Source organism: Lontra canadensis, unplaced genomic scaffold (genome assembly GCF_010015895.1).
Source record: "Lontra canadensis isolate GAN:19392208 unplaced genomic scaffold, GSC_riverotter_1.0 scaffold32, whole genome shotgun sequence".
Taxonomy (NCBI): Eukaryota; Metazoa; Chordata; class Mammalia; order Carnivora; family Mustelidae; genus Lontra; species Lontra canadensis.
The window spans coordinates 15561737-15581411 of record NW_022631026.1 but is presented as its reverse complement, the minus strand read 5'-3'; the positions used below and the strand labels follow the sequence as shown (position 1 = coordinate 15581411).

At 44.4% G+C, this 19675-nt stretch overlaps 1 protein-coding gene across 1 annotated transcript in view; it reads left to right on the top strand.

Annotated features, from left to right (window-relative positions):
• The window catches only part of APOB (apolipoprotein B), a 37413-nt gene that overhangs the window by 6032 nt on the left and 11706 nt on the right, over positions 1–19675 (top strand). The window contains exons 7-24 of the mRNA XM_032866920.1: positions 1406–1530; positions 2220–2305; positions 3475–3694; positions 4473–4700; positions 4923–5040; positions 5147–5293; positions 5958–6169; positions 6441–6678; positions 7257–7433; positions 8794–8985; positions 10074–10241; positions 10917–11128; positions 13856–14038; positions 14878–14999; positions 16770–16980; positions 17792–17967; positions 18089–18276; positions 18729–18874. Coding sequence (XP_032722811.1) covers positions 1406–1530; positions 2220–2305; positions 3475–3694; positions 4473–4700; positions 4923–5040; positions 5147–5293; positions 5958–6169; positions 6441–6678; positions 7257–7433; positions 8794–8985; positions 10074–10241; positions 10917–11128; positions 13856–14038; positions 14878–14999; positions 16770–16980; positions 17792–17967; positions 18089–18276; positions 18729–18874 — 3149 coding nt within the window. The remainder of the gene's footprint in view (positions 1–1405; positions 1531–2219; positions 2306–3474; positions 3695–4472; positions 4701–4922; positions 5041–5146; positions 5294–5957; positions 6170–6440; positions 6679–7256; positions 7434–8793; positions 8986–10073; positions 10242–10916; positions 11129–13855; positions 14039–14877; positions 15000–16769; positions 16981–17791; positions 17968–18088; positions 18277–18728; positions 18875–19675) is intronic.

Here is a 19675-nt window from a genome sequence, read left to right as displayed (position 1 = left end):
AACCCAGACTCATTTTCATCTAGACTATAGCAGGAAACTGAGGACAGGAAAGGACTGCCCAAGGCCACGTGACCTGTTATTAATTGAACCAAGACCAGAGTCAGGTTCCTGACTTCCCAGTCCAGAGCTCTGTCCTTCTTGCTGTCTTTCTGTCACGGACACCGAACCATCCACCATCCCTGGAGAGTAATGACTGTCCATCCCTGAAAAGGTTCTAGAGCTTAATGGAGGATAGCAAAGCCGTCTATTGCTGTTTCCTATAAGAGGACTGGATGTCCCCAGCTCCAGGCATCCAACCTCTGAGGAAGTCCCAGGACCTGTTTTCTGCCCTCCTGTCCCTCACTCCTATGAAGTGACATTATCAAGAGCATTCCAGTGTCCTATCCTTTCATCCCATGTATGACCCTGATCAATGCCTGGCCTCTCTGCTCCCTGCCTAGGCCAGCCCCTTAGTATTAGCCTTCTCTCCTGTCACCTCAACAGGGATCACTAAGCACCATATTACCAGAGCTTACCCAGTGCCTTGTAATCTTCTGGGACATGAATCACAGCTTATCTCAATAAACAGGAAGGGCGTGAGCAATCACTGCCATGCTTGGCAATGTTCCTGGTCATTGTCCTTGAGGCTGAATATATAATGTCTGACAACCATAAGGGTCGTATTCAGAAGAAGCCAAGGCACTGGCCTGTGTGTCTTTTCTGAGAACTTGCTGTATGCTTAGCCTCACTCTGGGCAGAACTGAAGGTCAGAGACAGTGGCAGATGAACCATGGGCCTTCCCTTTGTACTTACAGTCTAATCCAGGAACAAGGTTCCTACGCATGCCAATAAAGGACAATAAATGACATACTAGATAAAGTTATAAACTGACCAGTGCAGACAAGCAATCCTAGGCCTGACCAGGAAGGAGAAAGCACTATTCACGTAGTTCATTGGGCAAATTTGGTGGTAGATCTGCTTAGAAGGAATGGTGGGCGGGTATCCATCAGTCTAGCCTCAAAGATTTATGGGGGATGTGGAGCATGAACCTGTAAGATACAAAGGATGTGAGAGACATAAGACATAAGGACAGGCTTCTAGGCAAAGAAAACTTAAGAAGCAGTGTGAAGTGTTAATGTGTGGTGGGTGGGTAGGTGTACAATACCTGGTTAGATATACTTTGTGCAGGATGAGATGTCCATTGGGGTGGAATAAGAAGAGTCTACAGCTTGACTCAGCTTTGGGTATACTGAGTTATTGCATCCCTTTGTCTACATGCCAAGTACCAAGTTTCCTTCTTCAACTGTTTATCTAGTGGGGCAGAACTCCCATCTCCCATCTTCCTTGAAGTTAAATGCCCATGGCAGAAGAATCAGGTTCAACCCCCAGAGGCTGATCAACACGTTTTTTCTAATCTCATTCACAGCTCTACCCCTTGTCAACTCTGATTAGCAGTAACCAGTCCTGCCAGTACACTTTGGACCCCAAGAAGAAGCATGTGTCAGAAGCCATCTGCAAGGAGCAACACCTGTTCCTGCCTTTATCCTCCAGGTAGGTCACCTTCTGCACCCTGATTCATTATTTATGGGTTGATGGGAGACGAATGCTTCTCAATACCCTGTTCCGAGCGAGGCTGTGTTTGGCAGAGACTATGAGGAGGTACAAAGCAGAGCCCACCCCCGTCTCTCTTTTCAAGCTAACAGATAATCAAGCAAGAAAATCTTAGGTATACAAAACAGTTTGAGAGCAACAAAAGATATCTTAGACCCAGACTCTAAGGGTTATGGATTAGGAAAAGCCAAGGATCATTGCAGGCTGCCCTGGTTAAAAAGGCTTTATCGAAGATTTGGGATTGGGACCAGAGACTTGTATATCCCAATCCATTTTGAAACCTGAGACATCAACTAGTGTTTACTGATTAATTGTTCTATTCTTGGTATTGTGCTGAGGGAGAAACACAGGAGTTTCAAGGCACAGTGTTAGTCCCTACCCTCTGGGGACTCCAGAGTAGTGAAAGGGATAAGTTACAGATGTCCCTCTAATGGAAGGGCAGGTAGCATGACCAGGAGGAGGTGGAGGGTGTTCATTGGCAGGGAAGGAGGTCAAGGAGGCTGGATTCAATGGTTTGAAAGGGAGGCAGGATTTGGGTAGAAGTAGAGAGGGAAACATTCAACATGAAAAGAATATTACTCTCTAGGGAACTGGCTATCCATGACATGATGTGCTTCCTTTGTTACCAGGAGTCAGTATGGGATGAATGCACAAGTTACACAAACTTTGAAACTTGAAGACACACCTAAGATCAACAGCCGCTTCTTTGAGGAAGGTAAGATTTTATATGCACATTGTTGCCAGGGCTTGGAAATCTTCCCAAGACACAGCATGTATTATGGCTAGGAGATGTCTGCTGACTGATGAGTCAAGTGGGGTTTGACGTTCTGGGTATGGGCTCCTCTAGTGAGAAAGCACATCCCTTTCAAAATGTTAAGTGCCAATGCAATAAACGAAAAGGAGAAATATCCCAAAGCTACCTAGGTTTTCGTAAAAAGGAAATTGGCCTCCTAAGTCTACCTTGGTAGGTCTGACAACCTCCTACACTCTGAAATAAGCCTGGGATCTGGATGAGGTGGGGCAAGTGGGAGAGGCCCTTTGGAGTCAGGAATTAGTCTTTAGAGCAGGAAAAAAACCTTAGCAATCTCTAGTCTAACCCTAACCCTGCATTTGTCTTATATTTAAATCGGTCTTATGCATCCCCTCATTGTTCCCTTAAATGCAACCTGTGACGTCATGTGGTAGCCATGTGTGCTTTTATACCCATTCTACAGAGGGTGAAATGAAACTTGGAGAAGCTTGTGATATATCCAAGGTCTCCAAATATTGGAAGTAGTGCAAAATCAGCCCTCAGGTCTAATTGAAGCCAGGACTCTTTCCGTTGCACCACATTTCCCCCATTCCCCCCACATTTTCCACACTAACCCCCATCCTGGCATAGGTCAGGGCAGGGTTATGAAGGAGACACAGAAGTGTTTTCTCCCATCAGCTTCTTATAGATCCCTTTGGAAAAAATGGCAGGTGAGCATCAATGGGTCTAGCCTCAGCCATAGTCATGTCAGTGGCAGCCACAGTCATGTCTAGTTCCTTCCAGCAGAGAGGTAATCTGATCAAATTCAGACAAGCCTGGATTCAATTGCAGCTCTGCCTCTTACACTCAGAGAGGTCTTAGGCAAGGTGAGTTCCTCATCTCTGGGTCTCAGTTCCCTTATCTTTAAATTGAGGAATAATAATGAACCCATAGGATAGTGTGAGGAGTCAGTAAAAACACTGAAGTCGAACACCAAGCACAGAGCCAGATATAGAACAGGCATTGAGTATAGGATAGTTTTCTTTTCTTCTTTGCTGTACCTCCCTAATTTCCAATTTTCAGTAGACCAGGAGGTGGTTGAAATGTAGAGGTAAGCAAGAACCCCTTTGACACTCCCCACCCCCCGCTTCCAGGCACTGAAGAGGTGGGTCTTGCCTTTGAGCGCACCAAGTCCACACCACCCCCACAGCAGGCTGAGGCCATTGTGAAGACTATCCAGGAGCTGCAAACATTGCATGTCTCCGAGAAGAATGCCCAGAGAGCTAACCTCTTCAGTAAACTCATTACTGAGCTGAGAAGTCTCAACAACGAGGCCTTCACATCCCTCTTGCCAAAGCTGATCGAGGTGTCCAGGTATTTCTTTAATGGTTGTAGCCATATATTTTGTATGACCTGTGGTAAGGGCCTAAACTTTCAAACCTTGGCCAAGCAGAAAATCTCAGAGGCCACTGAAATATCAATCCAATAATTCCACTAGTCAATCAATTTATGTTTGCTGGATAGAGAAATATCAGCTAATGTGCTTAGAGTTCCTTGGGGGACAGACACACATACACACACACACACACACACACACACACACACACACACCCATGCTGCATTCAAGGCAGATAGGCATTTGTGTGTCAAAATGGGAGAGCAATGTTTCCCACATTTTGATGGGTATCTTCTAGTTCCTCATTCTATTGTGAGTATCTTGGAAAGTTGGGGAGAAAAAGAAGTCTGTGCCCTCTGGAAGCCTACACTAATGGAGAGAGAACTAGGCAAACAAAGTGATTCTGTGATTTCTCCATACTTTAAGGCACTGGTTCTAACTGCTGGGAAGACCAGAGGAAGGACTAAGGACCGAAATGAGGCCATGCCAGGGCTTGTCTGGCAACGGTCTATGTTCTGAATGAAAGGCAGTGATAATCCTCTGTGGTCAGTAACTCTGGGGTCCTTCTTGAGACTTTCCTCCGTGGTGCTTCTCCAGTGGACAGTACTTGTAGAGAAGGCTTCCTGCTTCCTGGGATCTGTGTTGGATTTTGGAAGATGGTCAGATTTGGAGAGTGGATCTCAGAAATCATGGGCCAAGGATATTGGAGCTGCCTGAAGGCGATCTCTGTAACCTTCTCTGCTCTTTCCTTCTCAGCCCCATCACCTTACAAGCCTTGATTCAGTGTGGACAGCCCCAGTGTTATACTCACATCCTCCAGTGGCTGCGAAGTGAGAAGGCCAACCCCCTCCTGATAGATGCCGTGACTTACCTGATGGCCCTGATGCCAGAGCCCTCAGCTGAGAGACTGCAGGAGATCTTCAGCACAGCAAAGGAGCAGCAGAGCCGGGCCACTCTATATGCTCTGAGTCACACAGTCAACAAGTGAGTTTCACACTGCTTCTCCTAGTAGGAGCTGAGGAAGACCCCACATCTCTGTACTAAGATTATACCCCACCTTCCACTTTCAGACTCTCTTGCATACTCTTGTTTTTTTTCCACTAGCTATGTTGAGAGCAAAGACTTGAAATAAGAAATCTTCACACGTAAGTTTATATCATAAATAAACTCGGCTGTGCTTGCTAAGTCCTAACTCTCATTCCGCAGCTATCATAAGGCTAACCCCTTGGTGACTCAGGACCTACTGGATATTGCTGATTACCTGTCAGAACAGATTCGTGATGACTGCACTGGGAACCAAGATCACACCTACTTGATTCTGAGGGTACTTTCAGTCTTTTGTAGGCCATGCATTGTTTCAGAAGCATTTTCATGAACACCCCCTACTTCTCCTTCTGTACCTGACTTGCCCTTGTTTCTTTTCAATGCAGGTCATTGGAAATATTGGCAGAACCATGGAGACGGTAACCCCAAGACTCAGGTCTTCAGTCCTGAAGTGTATCAAAAGTACAGAGCCATCCCTGCTGATTCAGAAGGCTGCCATCCAGGCCTTGCGGAAAATGGAGCTTAATGATGAGGTGAAGTCCACAGAGGAAGTCCGAATGTAAAAACTTTAGTCAGATTAACAAGGACTTGGAAAGAGATTCTAAATCGCATCATTCTACTGCTTTCTAATTGCCAATTTCAACAAGCCTCTTGACTGCCTAGCAGTATGTGGACAAGACAGAAATAATAGACCACACTCCTACTCTAGCCTCAGAATATGAGATTTTAGCTACATGCTGTTCCCCCATCAACCATCAATCTCACCTTAGGAAAACATGCTTGATTTCCACCATCTTCCCAAATTGGGTGCAAATGACTCCAGAGCTTTGGAAAACACCTTATTTATTCACTCCAAACTCTCACTTTCCCTTCCCACCTACATTCCCACATTGAAATAACTTACGGTTAAACAGGTTTGTTTTCACTTATAGTAGCAGATCTTCCTCAAGTCCCAACTTGAGTATGTTAATGCAGTTGGATGTAACATGCATTTAATAGGAGTCATCTGAGACCCTTCCTTGAGCTGGTTTTTCTGAGGGAAACTGGTTAGAAGATACCATACCAGCATTTGAAAAGTTATCAGAAAGAAATTTGACTTGTATGTAGTAACCACCAGCAGACCACACTTGTGTTTGCCAGGCATGTTCTGTGTTCTGACCAAAGGACAGTGGTAACAGTCTCCTTTTTTGGCTACAGGTCCGGGAAGTTCTTCTTCAAGTTTTCCTCAGTGATGCCTCTCCAGGGGATAAGCGACTGGCTGCCTATCTCATGCTGATGAGGGGCCCTTCCCAGTCAGATATTAACCAAATCATCCAGCTTCTTCCACGGGAACAGAATGAGCAAGTGAAGAACTTTGTGGCTTCCCACATTGCCAACATCTTAAACTCAGAAGAACTGTATATCAAAAAGTAAGTAACAGTAATTTCCCCACATCTGCCACAAAGGGCAAAGAGTAATTTCCCCCCCTCATTCTTAAAGGCAGATGCCTGCCCTTTATGGAGTGTTCTTTCTTCTGGACAACATGCACACAAAAATGCAGCAGTCCTGAGCCAAGCTCTTGGGCAAATGAAATCCAGATCGTTTGGTAGCATTCGGCAATCCATATTTCCTTGGGGTGAGAGAGACATGGATTTGTACCATGGTGTGTAAGCTAAAAATACGCTCCTTCTTTCCATCTAGCTTGAAAAAGTCAGTAGAAGAAGCTCTGAAAGGATCTCAACTCCCAACCATCATGGACTTCTCAAAATTTTCCCGGAACTATCAGCTTTCCAAATCTGTTTCCTTGCCATCGCTTGACTCTGTCTCAGCCAAAATTGAGGGAAATCTCATATTTGATCCAAATAATTACCTTCCTAAAGAAAGCATGCTGAAAACAACCCTCACTGTCTTTGGATTTGCTCCAGGGGACCTCTTTGAGGTATGTGTGAGACTAAGAAGAAGCTCCCATCCTCTCTCCAGTTCTGTACAACTCCATAAATAGAAAGTCAGTGGGGGGGGGGGGGACCATGAGCCAGCCTGGGGAGGAGCTAAGATCAAGCAGCTCATTCCTACCATCAGTTTGAGGCCTTCTTCTTTCCCTCCTCCCTCGTCCTCCTGCCTTCTAGCTAAAGGTCACCTGAAGCATGACGCTGTAGTATTAAGGGAAATGTAGATGTCTTAGGGAAGCCCTTAGATTCAAAGCCAACAAAACACATGGGCTGTGCAATCAGACTGATCTGGTTCAAACCCCAAATTCATTCCCAATCTGAATCTCTTGTTTAATTGCTTATCCTCTCTGACCTTAGCCTTTTCTGGAAAAAGGACAAGTAACAAGTTCTGCCTTTCAAGATTCTTGTAAGATTTAAATAAGTCAACTCCTGTGGTTGCTGAGTTCAGCTCCTACTGCATAGTATTCATTAAATACTTGTTTAATTAAATGGACATTAAAGAGGGATTGGAGGCTGACATAGAACAAAGCAACCTGATGGCATTTTCTTGCCTGATTTTCTTTCTCAGATTGGTTTGGAAGGGAAAGGTTTTGAGCCAACATTGGAAGCTCTTTTTGGAAAGCAAGGATTTTTCCCAGACAGTGTGAACAAGGCTTTGTACTGGGTTGATAACCAAGTTCCTGATCATGTCTCCAAGGTCTTAGTTGACCACTTCGGCTATACCAAAGATGATAAACGTGAGCAGGTATGTTTTCATTAAGAAAAGCTTTGGATCTCAATGCAAAACATTTTCCTCCTAGCCTAGAAGTCGTCAAGGAGCTATCTAATTGAAATGACAGTTTTGGCTATTATTAACCAGTCCCATGGAAGTAAAGACTAGGGTCCTCTGCAGTTATAAGCCTCCTAGAGATTCAATGTGCCCAGGAGCCAGACTCAGTAGAGGCACTCTCCCATAATGATTACCAGTGGAAATTCTGGGGCACGGATTTGAATTCTGACCTTACTGTTTTCAAACTGTGCACTCCTGAGAAAACTGCTTGATACTCTATTTCTACATCCCCAGAGTGCTAATAATCCATACCTCACTGGGTTATTTAAAGACTAAATGAAATAAAGTATATAAAATGCTAAGCAGGGTACATGACTGGTACTGATTGTTTAATAAGCAGATATTAATTTTTGAATTCTTATTTTCCTTATTAACTGCTTTCTTCAGCTCTTACTTGTATAGTGGGAGCAAAATCTACTTTGAAGCTAGCATAAGCCCCCACTTAAGGAGTAGAAAATAGATTGTATAATCTGGAGTTTCTCATTCTTTAGTTTTTTGCTATCCCCAGTCTGATTCAGTCATTGGCTCACATCAGGGTTTGTTAGAAACGCAGGTTCTGAGACCCCACTGAGATCTACTGCATCAGAACTTGCATCTTAATGACACTCCCTAGGTGACCTGTATGTACATTTCAGTTTGAAAAGCAGGGCAATAATTTACTCCTAGATGCTAACAGATGGCCCCACCTCCACTTTCTAATTTACTCATCTCCCCATGAGGCTGGGGCTCTTTGCTCTGTTGGAGTCTGTCAATAGTTCTTTTTTTTTTTTTTTTTTTTTTTTTTTTTTCCCCATGTATAAGTATCAGTCTATGGTGTTCTTCTAATCTCTAAGAAGAACTTTTCTAGGATAAGGTGTTTTTCAAGGTTTTGGCCAATTTATATAGCAGCTATATTTTCTCAAGAAACCCCTGGTATTCATCTCTCATCAGAGGAAAAAGGGGTAATTGGGAGATATCTTCTACTCTTGGTGAGCCCTAGGAATCCTGGGATCCTGGAGAACAGAGGTCCCTCTTATTATGCCTGCATTCAAGTTACCAACAGCATGGAGACACCTCCCATCCCTGATAAGCCTCAGTTTCTTTTTTTCATCTCAATTTGGTAGAGCTATCTATCTTTCAGTAAAAGGCGGGAGTGATTTCAGCGGCTTCCCTATATCCCCACCTGTGTATTTATGTTTAACCCACCACGGCTGCAGCAGATGGGCCCCACAGGAGGACTCTAAAAGTGTTTGATGATGCTGACATCTCATTAGACATTTTATTATTAAAATCCCAGGACATGGTCAATGGAATTATGCTCAATGTCGAGAGACTGATCAAAGATTTGAAATCCAAAGAATTCCCAGAAGCCAGAGCCTACCTCCGCATCCTGGGAGAGGAGCTTGGCTTTGTCAGGCTCCATGATATCCAGCTCCTGGGAAGGCTGTTGCTGAATGGTGTTCACACTCTTCCTGGTATCCCCCAGATGGTAAGTAGGCCAGGCGCCATCACAAGCAATGAGATTAGCCCATGCCCTTTGTAGATCTCCTAGACCCCTAAGATCCTGTCCCACAAACCAGAGAAGGTGCTTGTACTTCCTTCAGGGAAGCAGTTTGCTTTGAATTTCAGAGAGGAAGATTCTTAGATTGCAAAGAATTGGTAACATTTAGAAATTAGGCCTTTGATAATATTAGGTGTATCTTTTGTGGGCATCCATTTGTTCATATGGAAAACAATATTAACTGTGTTTCTCTATATCTATGCTACAAGTTCTCTATATCAAATGATTATGAAATCATTGGTATAGTATTTGACAAACTGTCATCCACTATCTAAATATGAGCTATAGTTTCCATCATTATTAATTTATTCATAAGGGAGAAAATGTGTAAATATATTCCCTGGTATTTGATAAATAATAATGTTGGCTTTAAGAAACCAGATTTCAAGTTATTTTCTAAAAATGTTATTTAAAAAAAATGCATACTAATATGTTCATCATCTCAGTAGCTTGTCAGTTTAAAAAAAATGGTTTTGGGGTACGTGGTTGGCTCAGTTGGTTAAGCAGCTAACTCTCAGTTTCGGTTTGGGTCAAGATCTCAAGGTCCTGGGATCAAGCCCTGAGTCAGGCTCTGTGTTCAGCAGTGTGTGTGCTTGTCTCTCTCCCTCTGTCCCTCCCCCACTCTAAAATCAATCTTTTAAAAGAGTTGTTTTATCATAATAGATTGTACTTCAGTAAGCCCTCATTTCCATGTAGACTCCAAATAACCAGAATTAATCCATGCCATCCAAGGCTACTTAAAGCTCAGAAAGCACTGAGGCAGAACCCTATTCTTAAGTGACTCTGAACCACTAGTTCAAATGACATGGTATCTGGGAAGAGCAATTTCTTACATCCCAATCTGTTGAAACCAATAATCATGCATTTGATCAAATCCTCAGCTAATCAAAATATGCTAGTCTGTTCTTTTCTGGATAAAGAAGAACAATTACTGTCTGATATGTGGGAGGCTTCCTTTCACAAATCCCGCTTGGCTGAAGCTTACTTGTCGTTGTCATCCCCTGTTGGATCTACAGATTGGAGAGGCCATCAGGAAGGGCTCAGTGAATGACTTGTTTCTTCACTACATCTTCATGGACAACGCCTTTGAACTGCCCACCGGACTTGGGTTACAACTGCAAGTCTCCTCCTCTGGGGTCATCACTCCTGGAATCAAGGCCGGAATGAAGCTAGAAATAGCCAATGTAAGACCCTGTTCACTTTCCCATCCCTCAGGTTGTTCATTTCCTCCGTGGTGGGTTTCTTGTACGATTTTAAAATGTGTGTAGTTCAAGTTGAAGTATATCATCACTGTCATCACCTTACTCATTTTTTTTAAATTTTTATTTATTTTTTAAATTTCTTTTCAGTGTTCCAGAATTCATTGTTTATGTACCACACCCAGTGCTCCAGGCAATATGTACCCTCCATAATACCCACCACCAGGCTCACCCAACCTCCCACCCCCTTGCCCCTCCAAAACCCTCAGATTGTTTCTCAGAGTCCACAGTTTCTCATGGTTCATCGCCCCCTTATTCATTTTTATGAAAAACTTTAGGATTCCACTAGGGGGCTCCACCTGGCTAGCTCCTAGCAGTAAGGAACAAGCTATTCTCAAGAAAATCGGATTCCTGTCCTCTTTTCATCCTATTACGTTAACTTTAAGCAGCTCGGGCACTTCCTGGTGCTGGATATCAGTGTAGTCTGGCTCTGGGGAACTGAGAACATGGCTTTTCTTCCTCCAAAGAAATCACAATAATGTTTCCTGAGGCATGAGTGGTCCAAACATGTTTGCCCAGGGATGGGGAAGGGCAGTTGATCTGACTACACAGGGACAGAGGTATTTAATGAAGCTGAACAGGTCATATTCTGACTTACAGTTGCAGATGGAGCTGGTGACAAAGCCCTCTGTGTCCATGGAGTTTGTGACAAACATGGGCATCGTCATCCCAGACTTTTCAAGGACCGGGATCCAAATGAACACCAACTTCTTCCATGAGACAGGCCTGGAGATGCAAGTTGCCTTGAAAGCTGGGCAGCTGAAGTTCATCGTTCCTTCTCCAACGAGGCCAGTCAAGCTGCTTAGTGGCAGGTAATCTGTCCACCAGATGGGACTAGCCAGTGTGAGAGGGAGAGTGGAAACTGGATCCGTAGGACTTGACTGCCTGAGATAATTCAGGGCCCTGTGATCTTGGGGGTGTGGGGGGAAATAAGGTAGTGAATTACCTACTTTTAACGTAGGTTAGAGTCACCAAATAATTCCAGTTTCCTCGACTATCCAGGTTTCATCAAATTGACATTTAGGACTCACTGATTAATCACTTAATAGGTTATGTTTTTTTGTTGTTTGTGTGTTTGTTTTGAGAATGAAGAAACATAAACTCTAGAGAAATCATCCTTGGGAAATGAACATTCTTTTCATAGGAAAAATACCAGGGAACTTGCTAATCTGTGGTAGCTAGCTCAGTGGATAGAGCATGAGAGTCCTAATCTCATGATTATGGGATGCAGCATATATGGAGAACTCCATTTCAATGATATCCTTAAACACTGATTTATCTTAGTTTCCATATCTTGGACTCATTAATTTGATGATTCAAAAAGAGTAAAAATAGTATTTAAGTGTCTAATGCATGAAGCATGTGGAATGAAATACACCTGACCTTCTAGTGCTTACACATGGAATGAGATATACCTTGACCTCTGGCACTTAATTCATGGGAGGGACATAGAAGTATCAAGTGCATGCTGAGAGGAAACACTGGAGGACATGAAGTTCTGTAAGACCTAGTCTGTGGCACTCGGGGAAAACTTTCTGAAGAAAGCCATGCTTGAACTGATACCTGAAGGCTGTCAGAGTTCTGAAGACCAAGGAGAAAGAAATGAGTGTTCCCAGGCCAAGAGAATGGCTTGAAGGAAAAAGAACAGTCCAGGAGCTGCAAGAAAGTCAAAACTCAGTGTGGCAAAGCGCACAGGGCTCATGGAGGGAAGTGGCAGAGGCTGGCCAGGGTCCACCTTCTGAGCCACCTGAAGGATGGCGGACTCTTCTGAAGGCAGAGGACTTTAAAGGTGGGAGCATAGATAAAGAAAGGCTGGTGTTTTAGAGGACATGCTCTGACTCCAGAGTGGGGCATGGATGGACAAGAAACATGGGTGGGGATGGGGAGACTGGTTGGAGTCTGTCACATCCAAATGTGGTTGAGAGATGCTTTTGACCTGAACCAGACGAGGGCCAGGGATGGTGTAGGAAGGAGCAAACCTACTCCAGAAATTCTTCCGTGGTAGAAGCATGAGCACTTGGTGGTTGACCAGTTGCAAGGTGAGGAAGAAGAGGAAGAGCAGTGGGGTGCCTCTCGCTGAGACAGGGAGAGGTTTGGAGGAAGTTAACAAACTCAGTTTGGGATGTGCCTCATTTGAAGTCCTGCGAGACCACCGGTTCTAATATCCAGCTGGGAGTGGGACCAATGGTTCTGAGCTCAGTAAACAGGCTGGAGCTACAAATACCAATTTGGGCATCACCTGCAGAAGGAGGTTGTTGAGGTCAAACAACAACTGGTGTAGGGTGAGACGCGATGGACTAGGACAGACGTGTAGAGAATGTGAATGTGTGAAGCAGCAGAGGAGAAGCAGGAAAGAGCGAGAAGTAGCGTTCAGGGAGGCGGAAGAAGGGCCAAAGTTGTAAAGGGTCTCAGCAGCCCAAGAGAGACCCGAGAGAGACCCGAGAGAGACTGCCAGGATTACCTCATAGGCAGCTAAAACTGACAGAGTTCCAGCCTATCGGCAAGGCTAGCTTTTCAAGTACCCTTAAAATGAGGAAATAATACTGAGAAAAGAACATGATATTTCCCAAAAAAAAAAAAAAAAAAAAATCCTTGGATGAAATCAGGACATTGTTGAACTTTGTTGGACTTACTAATTTTTTTTAAGTCCATACTTGAGAGGAGGATTCTATCTATCATCTGTTCAGAGGTCAAGGACTCTAAAGTCTTAATATGGCCCTAAGTGAACAGGTCTCCCTAATGCTCCTGGGAGATCAAGGAAGATAAATCCTAAGAAGGTCCTCTGGAGTTAGGAGCAAGAAGGTGGTTGGAGATGCTGACGGAGGCAGGCCCGGAAGCATGATGGTGTGGTGTCAAATCACAGTTTGTGAGAAGCATGTTGAAAGAGTGAAGACCATGAGGCCGACCCGCTTCTTGACTGTGAGGGAGACGAGGGGGGAGCAGGGAAAGAAAAGGGTGTGTGTGCATGCGCACACAGGTGCACACATGTGATAGGAAAGGTGTGCAATGGGGAGGTGTGCATGATGGGAGAGATGTGTGATGGGAGGGGGGTGTGAAGGAGGTGTGCGATGGGGGAGGCTTGCAAAGGGAGAGGTGACTTAGACTTGTTCCGTGTGGGAAAGAAGTAGAAATAAGCCAATGCAGTAAGAGTTACCCTTAGGCTTCCCTTCACTAACGGAAGGAAGGGGCACACCTGAGTTCAGGGCCCAGGGATCCTTATTCAACATCGGAGTCTCTGTTTCCTCTGTAAAATAAGGAGCCTCCTAATTTCTGCCATTGTGGGGATCCCAGCGAACAAAAGCGAACACCTCAGGGCGATGCCTGAAACAGAAGATTCACTGTGTTTGTTGCCTTGTTGATGTTTGTGCTGTTCGTTGTTTCTGAGTGAATGAGATAACCTGAGGTGGGTGCCGACAGAGGAGAGACAGAGAGCAGGTTAAGGGGGCACACGCTGGCACCGCGACCTACATACGGCCATCAGGGGTGTTCACTTCCACTGGTAACGTGAAGGTAACACTGGTTTCTTCTTTCTTCCCCAGTAACACATTGCATTTCGTCTCCACCGACAAGACAGAAGTGGTTCCACCTCTCAATGAGAACAGGCGGTCCTGGTCAGCTTGCAAGCCTCTCTTTCCTGGCCTGGACTCCTGTACCTCAGGCACTTATTCCACCATCACCTCCCTAGACCTGGCCTCCTACTATCCGCTGACCAGGGACACCAGGTCAGAGTCGCTCAGTGTCCCACCCTGAATCTGCTCCCCTTCCATATTATGGCCACTTGATGGGGTGAAGGGAAATCTGTGTGTTGTAAGAGGCCTGTGCCACCAGCCTTGGGTGTCCGTACCATCCTTTAATTACTTAAAATAGCGGTCCTCTGTCCAGCACACCTGAAAGGCACTTATATTCCTCTGTAAACTTTGAGTAGGACTGAGTTTCTTCATAGGTGAGGTGGGGCGGGTGGGGATAGGGGCAGCTGGAAGGTAAATCATGAGCCTAAAAGAGGGTCCTAGCTCAGAAAATAAACAACCAAGATGATTCTGGCACACTCCCTCCAGGGAGCTAAAGCCATTGTACTTGTACAATTGTACCACTGTACTCCTTTGAAAACATCTCTGTATAGATGGTGTCTCCCTTTTCTCCCTTATGCATTAGGGAGTGGAATCAGAACACAGATTCCACTTTGCTCCTAAGTGTCCAGGTTTCTGAGCCTCCACACCCATTAGCTGGATTTCCCCTGGGAGCCCACTGAAGTGTTCGAAGCGCTGGCCGTGCTTGAGGGCTCCTTGTCTTCAACTCTCTCTGCTCCCTCTGCTTCTTGTCAGCTTTGCTGACACAACCAGCCAGCTCCTGCTCTGTGTGTCCAAACCCCCTGGGATCTCCCCCGGCCTTAGGTTCTTGGAGGGATGGAAAGGGATCAGAAAGATCCTCCTGAGTGAGAGACAAGAGATGACATTAAAATAAGGGCCATACATTGGTTGCCATGGAGGAGGAGTTATTTGGGGGCGGTTAACATCGTCACCGAAAACTCTAACATTGTGTACATGCCCTGGGACATCTTTAGATTTGAACTGGAACTGAAGCCCACGGGAGAAGTCGAGCAGTATTTGGCCAGCGTAACCTACGAACTGCAAAGAGAGGCTGGCGCCCCAGTGGACACACTGACCTTTGTAACTCAGACAGAAGGCAAGTATCCAGAAAGGGCTCCTCCAGCTCTGCCTCGGTCTCAGATCCAGGACTCACAAGGAGCACTAATTTACTGAATTTAACAAATATTTACTGTGGTCAGGCCACTTGTAAGAGCAGAGGCTAGAGCAATGAACGGTGGTGATCAAGTCTCTGCCCGCATACCGTTTACAGCCGACAGCCAAACACGTAACTCTTCAGAATGCCAGACTGGTGCTGGGGAGAAAATTAGTTAAAGGGATCTAGGGAATGTCTAGAGTGACAGGGAAGAGGAGGGGTGGGGGAAGACAGTGCCATTTGACATGATAAGGGAAAGGGTCACTGGTAAAAGAACGTTAAAAAGAGACTTGAAGGAGATAAGGGCATGAGCCATATAGAAAGAGTGTTAACAGTCTGAGGGGCTCATAGGTTCAAAAGCCCTGAGGCAGGTGTATGGCTGCCAAATTTGAGGAGAAGGAGGGAAGCTGGTATGACTGAAGAGGAGAGATCAGGGAGGAAAAGGGTAGAGAGCGAGGTCACAGAGATAGAGGGTGGTACAGGAAGGACGTGTTTGTACATCGTGGCAAGGATATTGGCTTTTACTGTGAGTGAAATAGGAAGTCACTGGAGAGTTTTCATGATCTGATCTATGTTTATAGTGGGGAAAGACGTTAGGGGGGAGAGGGACATTGCAGTGGGCTGTTGCGGTGATCCAGGCCAGAGATATGGGCACTTAGGATTAGAGCAGAGGCAGAAGAGATCTAATGGTTGGATTCTGGACATATTTTGAAGTTTAGTTTTCTTGGGATTTGCTGATAAGGTGGGTGTTGAAAGTAAGAGAGAAGATGGAATCAGGATGATTCTAAGTTTTTTGGCCTGAGGAACCGAGTGGAGTTGCTGTGTACCTAGATACAAAATGACTGGTGGAGAAGTAGGTTTTAGGGAACATGGCAAACTTACATGCTCACTTTGGAAGGTTTTTTAATGTAGGAATAGTATGTCACAAAATTAAATGAGAAAAACAAAACCCACAGGAAATGGGGTACATGCAGGGAAAAAAAAAGGTCATGTAACAACTTTCCAAAGGTATAAAATGGGCAATCCTGTGAATTGAAAACCTAGGAATCTTCTGACAAAGGAAGGAGAATTTGGGGAGAGGGGAAGCCAGGACTGGCATGGCTAGGAACCAAGAAGGGTGTCACAGGTAGAGAGTCACATAGAGATGTCCTGTCTGCCTGACACAGAAGGACCTCGAGGCTTTGTTGTTCCCTGACTTTGCCAGGTGTGCCCCACGTCAGATCTTTTCATTCCAGGTCCCAGTGCCTGGAATGCTCTCCCTCCAGAACATGGTATGGCTCAGACCTACTCTTCATTCGGGTCTCTGCCCATACCTTGCTTTATCAGAGAGAACTCTCACCACCACACAGGAAATAGCACCTCTCTATCCCTCTCTTTATTGTCTTCCTAAGTTTTACTTTTCTTCATGAAATCTAGCATCATCTGACATAAGTAATATGATTATTGTCTTGCACCCCCCCCACTAGAATGTGAGCTCCATGAGGACAAGGACTCCCCAATGCCAAGAGCAGTGCCAAGCATGTGACAGGCAATCAATAAATATTTGCAGACTGAACAAATGTATAGTTAGGAATTGAAGGTAAAATCCTAAACTGTGTCCTCATTTGAGCACATTGAATGACTACTTAGGATTTCTCTGCCTTTTCCTCTCCTTCCTTCCTAAACATAGCTTCTGAATACACATGTCTTCATTCTCTCATATACCCTTTCTAGGTGCAAAGCCGACCGAGGCTACTATGACGTTCAAATATAACCGGCAGAGGATGATGTTGTCCAGTGAGATCCAAATTCCAGATTTTGACATTGACCTTGGGACAGTCCTCAGAGTTAGTGATGAATCTACTGTGGAAAAAAAGTCTTACAAGCTCACTTTGGACCTTCAGAACAAGAAAATCACTGAGGTCGCTCTCACTGGTCGCATGAGGTATGGAAGGCTTGGATGATCTGACCTGAACTGCAGGCCCTTGTAGCTCTGTCCCTGCTTCCTTTTTAGCTATAAGGCTGACCCAACCAGGGGCACGTGGGTGGCTCAGTCGGTTAAGCATCTGCCTTCAGCTCAGGTCATGGTCCCAGGGTCCTGGGATTGAGCCCCAGGTCAGGCACCCTGATCAGCAGGGAGCCTGCTTCTCCCTCTACCTCTGTCTGCTGCTCCCCCTGCTTATGCTTTCCCTCTCTCTCTCTCTCTCTCTCTCTGTCTCTCTCTCTAATAAATAAATAAGTCTTTTTAAAACCTTTTTTAAAAAGTGCTGACCAAACCAGGGGCATCCCCAGTTTGTGGTCTGAGGGGCCGATAGAGCCCTCAATACTCCGACCGTCTACACATGTCTAGTTGGACCTTCCTACTATTTACTGTGCACTTACTACTCATCAGGCATTGTGCTGGGTTCTCTGAAGGAATCATCTCAGTTCTTATAATAAACTGCCGCCTAGATATGAGTCTCCATGTTTTATAGATAAGAAAATGGGAGCTCAGAGGGGCTAAATATTTGGCCAAAGCCAGAGAGCTAGTAAATGGTACAGTGGGATTCAGACAATTTCTGAAAATCATTTCTTTCTCCCACACCTCCTTGGAAAGTCCTGCATTTGTGCCAAAGTCAGCTTCAGAAGTTAATGAGCTCATTTTCGGAGCCGTTCATGTATCTCATTTTTGTCGCCACAGATGACACTTTTGTTTAATCCTGTGTATGCCCTTGGAATGGATAGTCATTGATGTCAAATCATTTTCTTTTCGATAGCTACAACAAAAAGGAAGAAGGCAAAATCAAAGGTGTTATTTCCGTGCCCCGTCTGCAAGCAGAAGTCAGAAGTGAAATCCTTACCCAGTGGTCTCCCACAAAACTACTCCTCCTAATGGACTCGTCCGCCACAGCTTACGGCTCAACAATTTCCAAGAAGCTGGTCTGGCGTTATGGTATGTACCTCCTCTCCCTGTGAGCACTTCTGAGAGCACCATGGACGGGAGGGTATTTCTGAGAGGCATGGGTTAGGGCTGACCTGGTACTACAAATGATGTCTCACATGTGCACTTTCAGATGAAGAGAAGATTGAATTTGAATGGAACACAGGCACCAACGTGGATACCAAAAAAGCAGCTTCTAATTTCCCTGTGGATGTCTCTGATTATCCTAAAAGCTTGCATATGTATGCCAATAGTCTCTTGGATCACAGAGTTCCTCAAACAGACATGACTTTCCGGCACATGGGTTCCAAATTAATAGTTGTAAGTACAAATCAGTCAGTTGATAAATACATAGTTAAAAGAACTAATTACATACTCAACTCTGAGTTAGGTGAAGAAGAGTATCCAAAGATGGATAAGGTATGCTTCCTACCCCAGGGAATTTCTGGGGAGCAAACAAACATGAATGCATGGTTAGTTACCCATTTACACAGGCCATATGTGATAAATACCTAATGAATATTACTAAGCTTCAAAGGAAGCTTCAAGACCTTGGCTAGGAGTGTGCCTATGTTATATATTCTTTTTATAAAATCCAGGAAGAGATCAATGATGAACACCCAAAATTCATAATTTTCTGTGATTTCTTTTTAACTTTCAGTGCATTATTTTGCTTAATGATTGATCTGTTGAATATAGATTATCGCCTGATGTTAATTGTACTTTGAGGTCCCTCCATACCCTTTGCTCTAAAAGCTTCTTTTATTTTGTAGGCAACAAACACATGGCTTCAGAAGGCATCTAATCATCTTCCTTATGTCCAGAATTGGCAAGATCAACTCAGTGGCCTAAAAGAATTGTACCTCCAGAAAATGGGATTGCCTGAGTTCCACATCCCAGAAAACCTCTTCTTGAAAAGGTAAAAAAAAAGGAAAAGAAAAAAGAAAAATTTCTTGAACCATGGAAAGTAAATGGAAGGTTTTACTTAGCATAACTTAGACTCTTTTTAAATTTACCTTTTTAAGGGAAATAATTGAAGCATCTTAAGGAGATTGATAACTCTCACATAAGCACGATGGTATTTTTGCTTTATGGGTCATGGGATCTGAATGTGAACACCAGTCCAGTCAGAAAGAACCTAAGAAAGTAATTGGGGGATTCTGGTACATTCCCACAAAGAGGTTTTATGTACCGCAGACTGAATTTGAAAGCCATCTAGTTTTCCTCCATTATAAATGAACTATTATAATAGTCCACTGTATGTGCATAGTATTGAAAAAATTTCAAAGGGCTTTTAGGTATGCAAGGCCAGCTCTGTGAGATGGGTACGATTATCCTCCCTATACAGATAACATCACTGAGATTCAGAGAGGCATAGACACATAGCATCACCACTCCATGGAAGCTAAAACTATAGCCCAAGATTACTGCCCCTACACCACACTCTTTTCACACACCCAGTTGTCTCATTTCAGTTTGGCAAATAGGAAGTATCTAGTGTCACGTGTGTGTAAGATGTTACACTAATTGCAGTGAGGAGATAGAAACCAGATAAAGTGTCATCCTTCTTCCCAGGAAGAACATGTAGGCACTGACAACTGAACAAGTTAATTATGTAAGCAGAATTGCGACATGTTCTTTGAGATAGATTTAAGGTACTGGCTCTTGGAAGGGTTTTGCATGGATTTGAGTCTGTGATGGTTGGAGGTAAAAAGCAGGA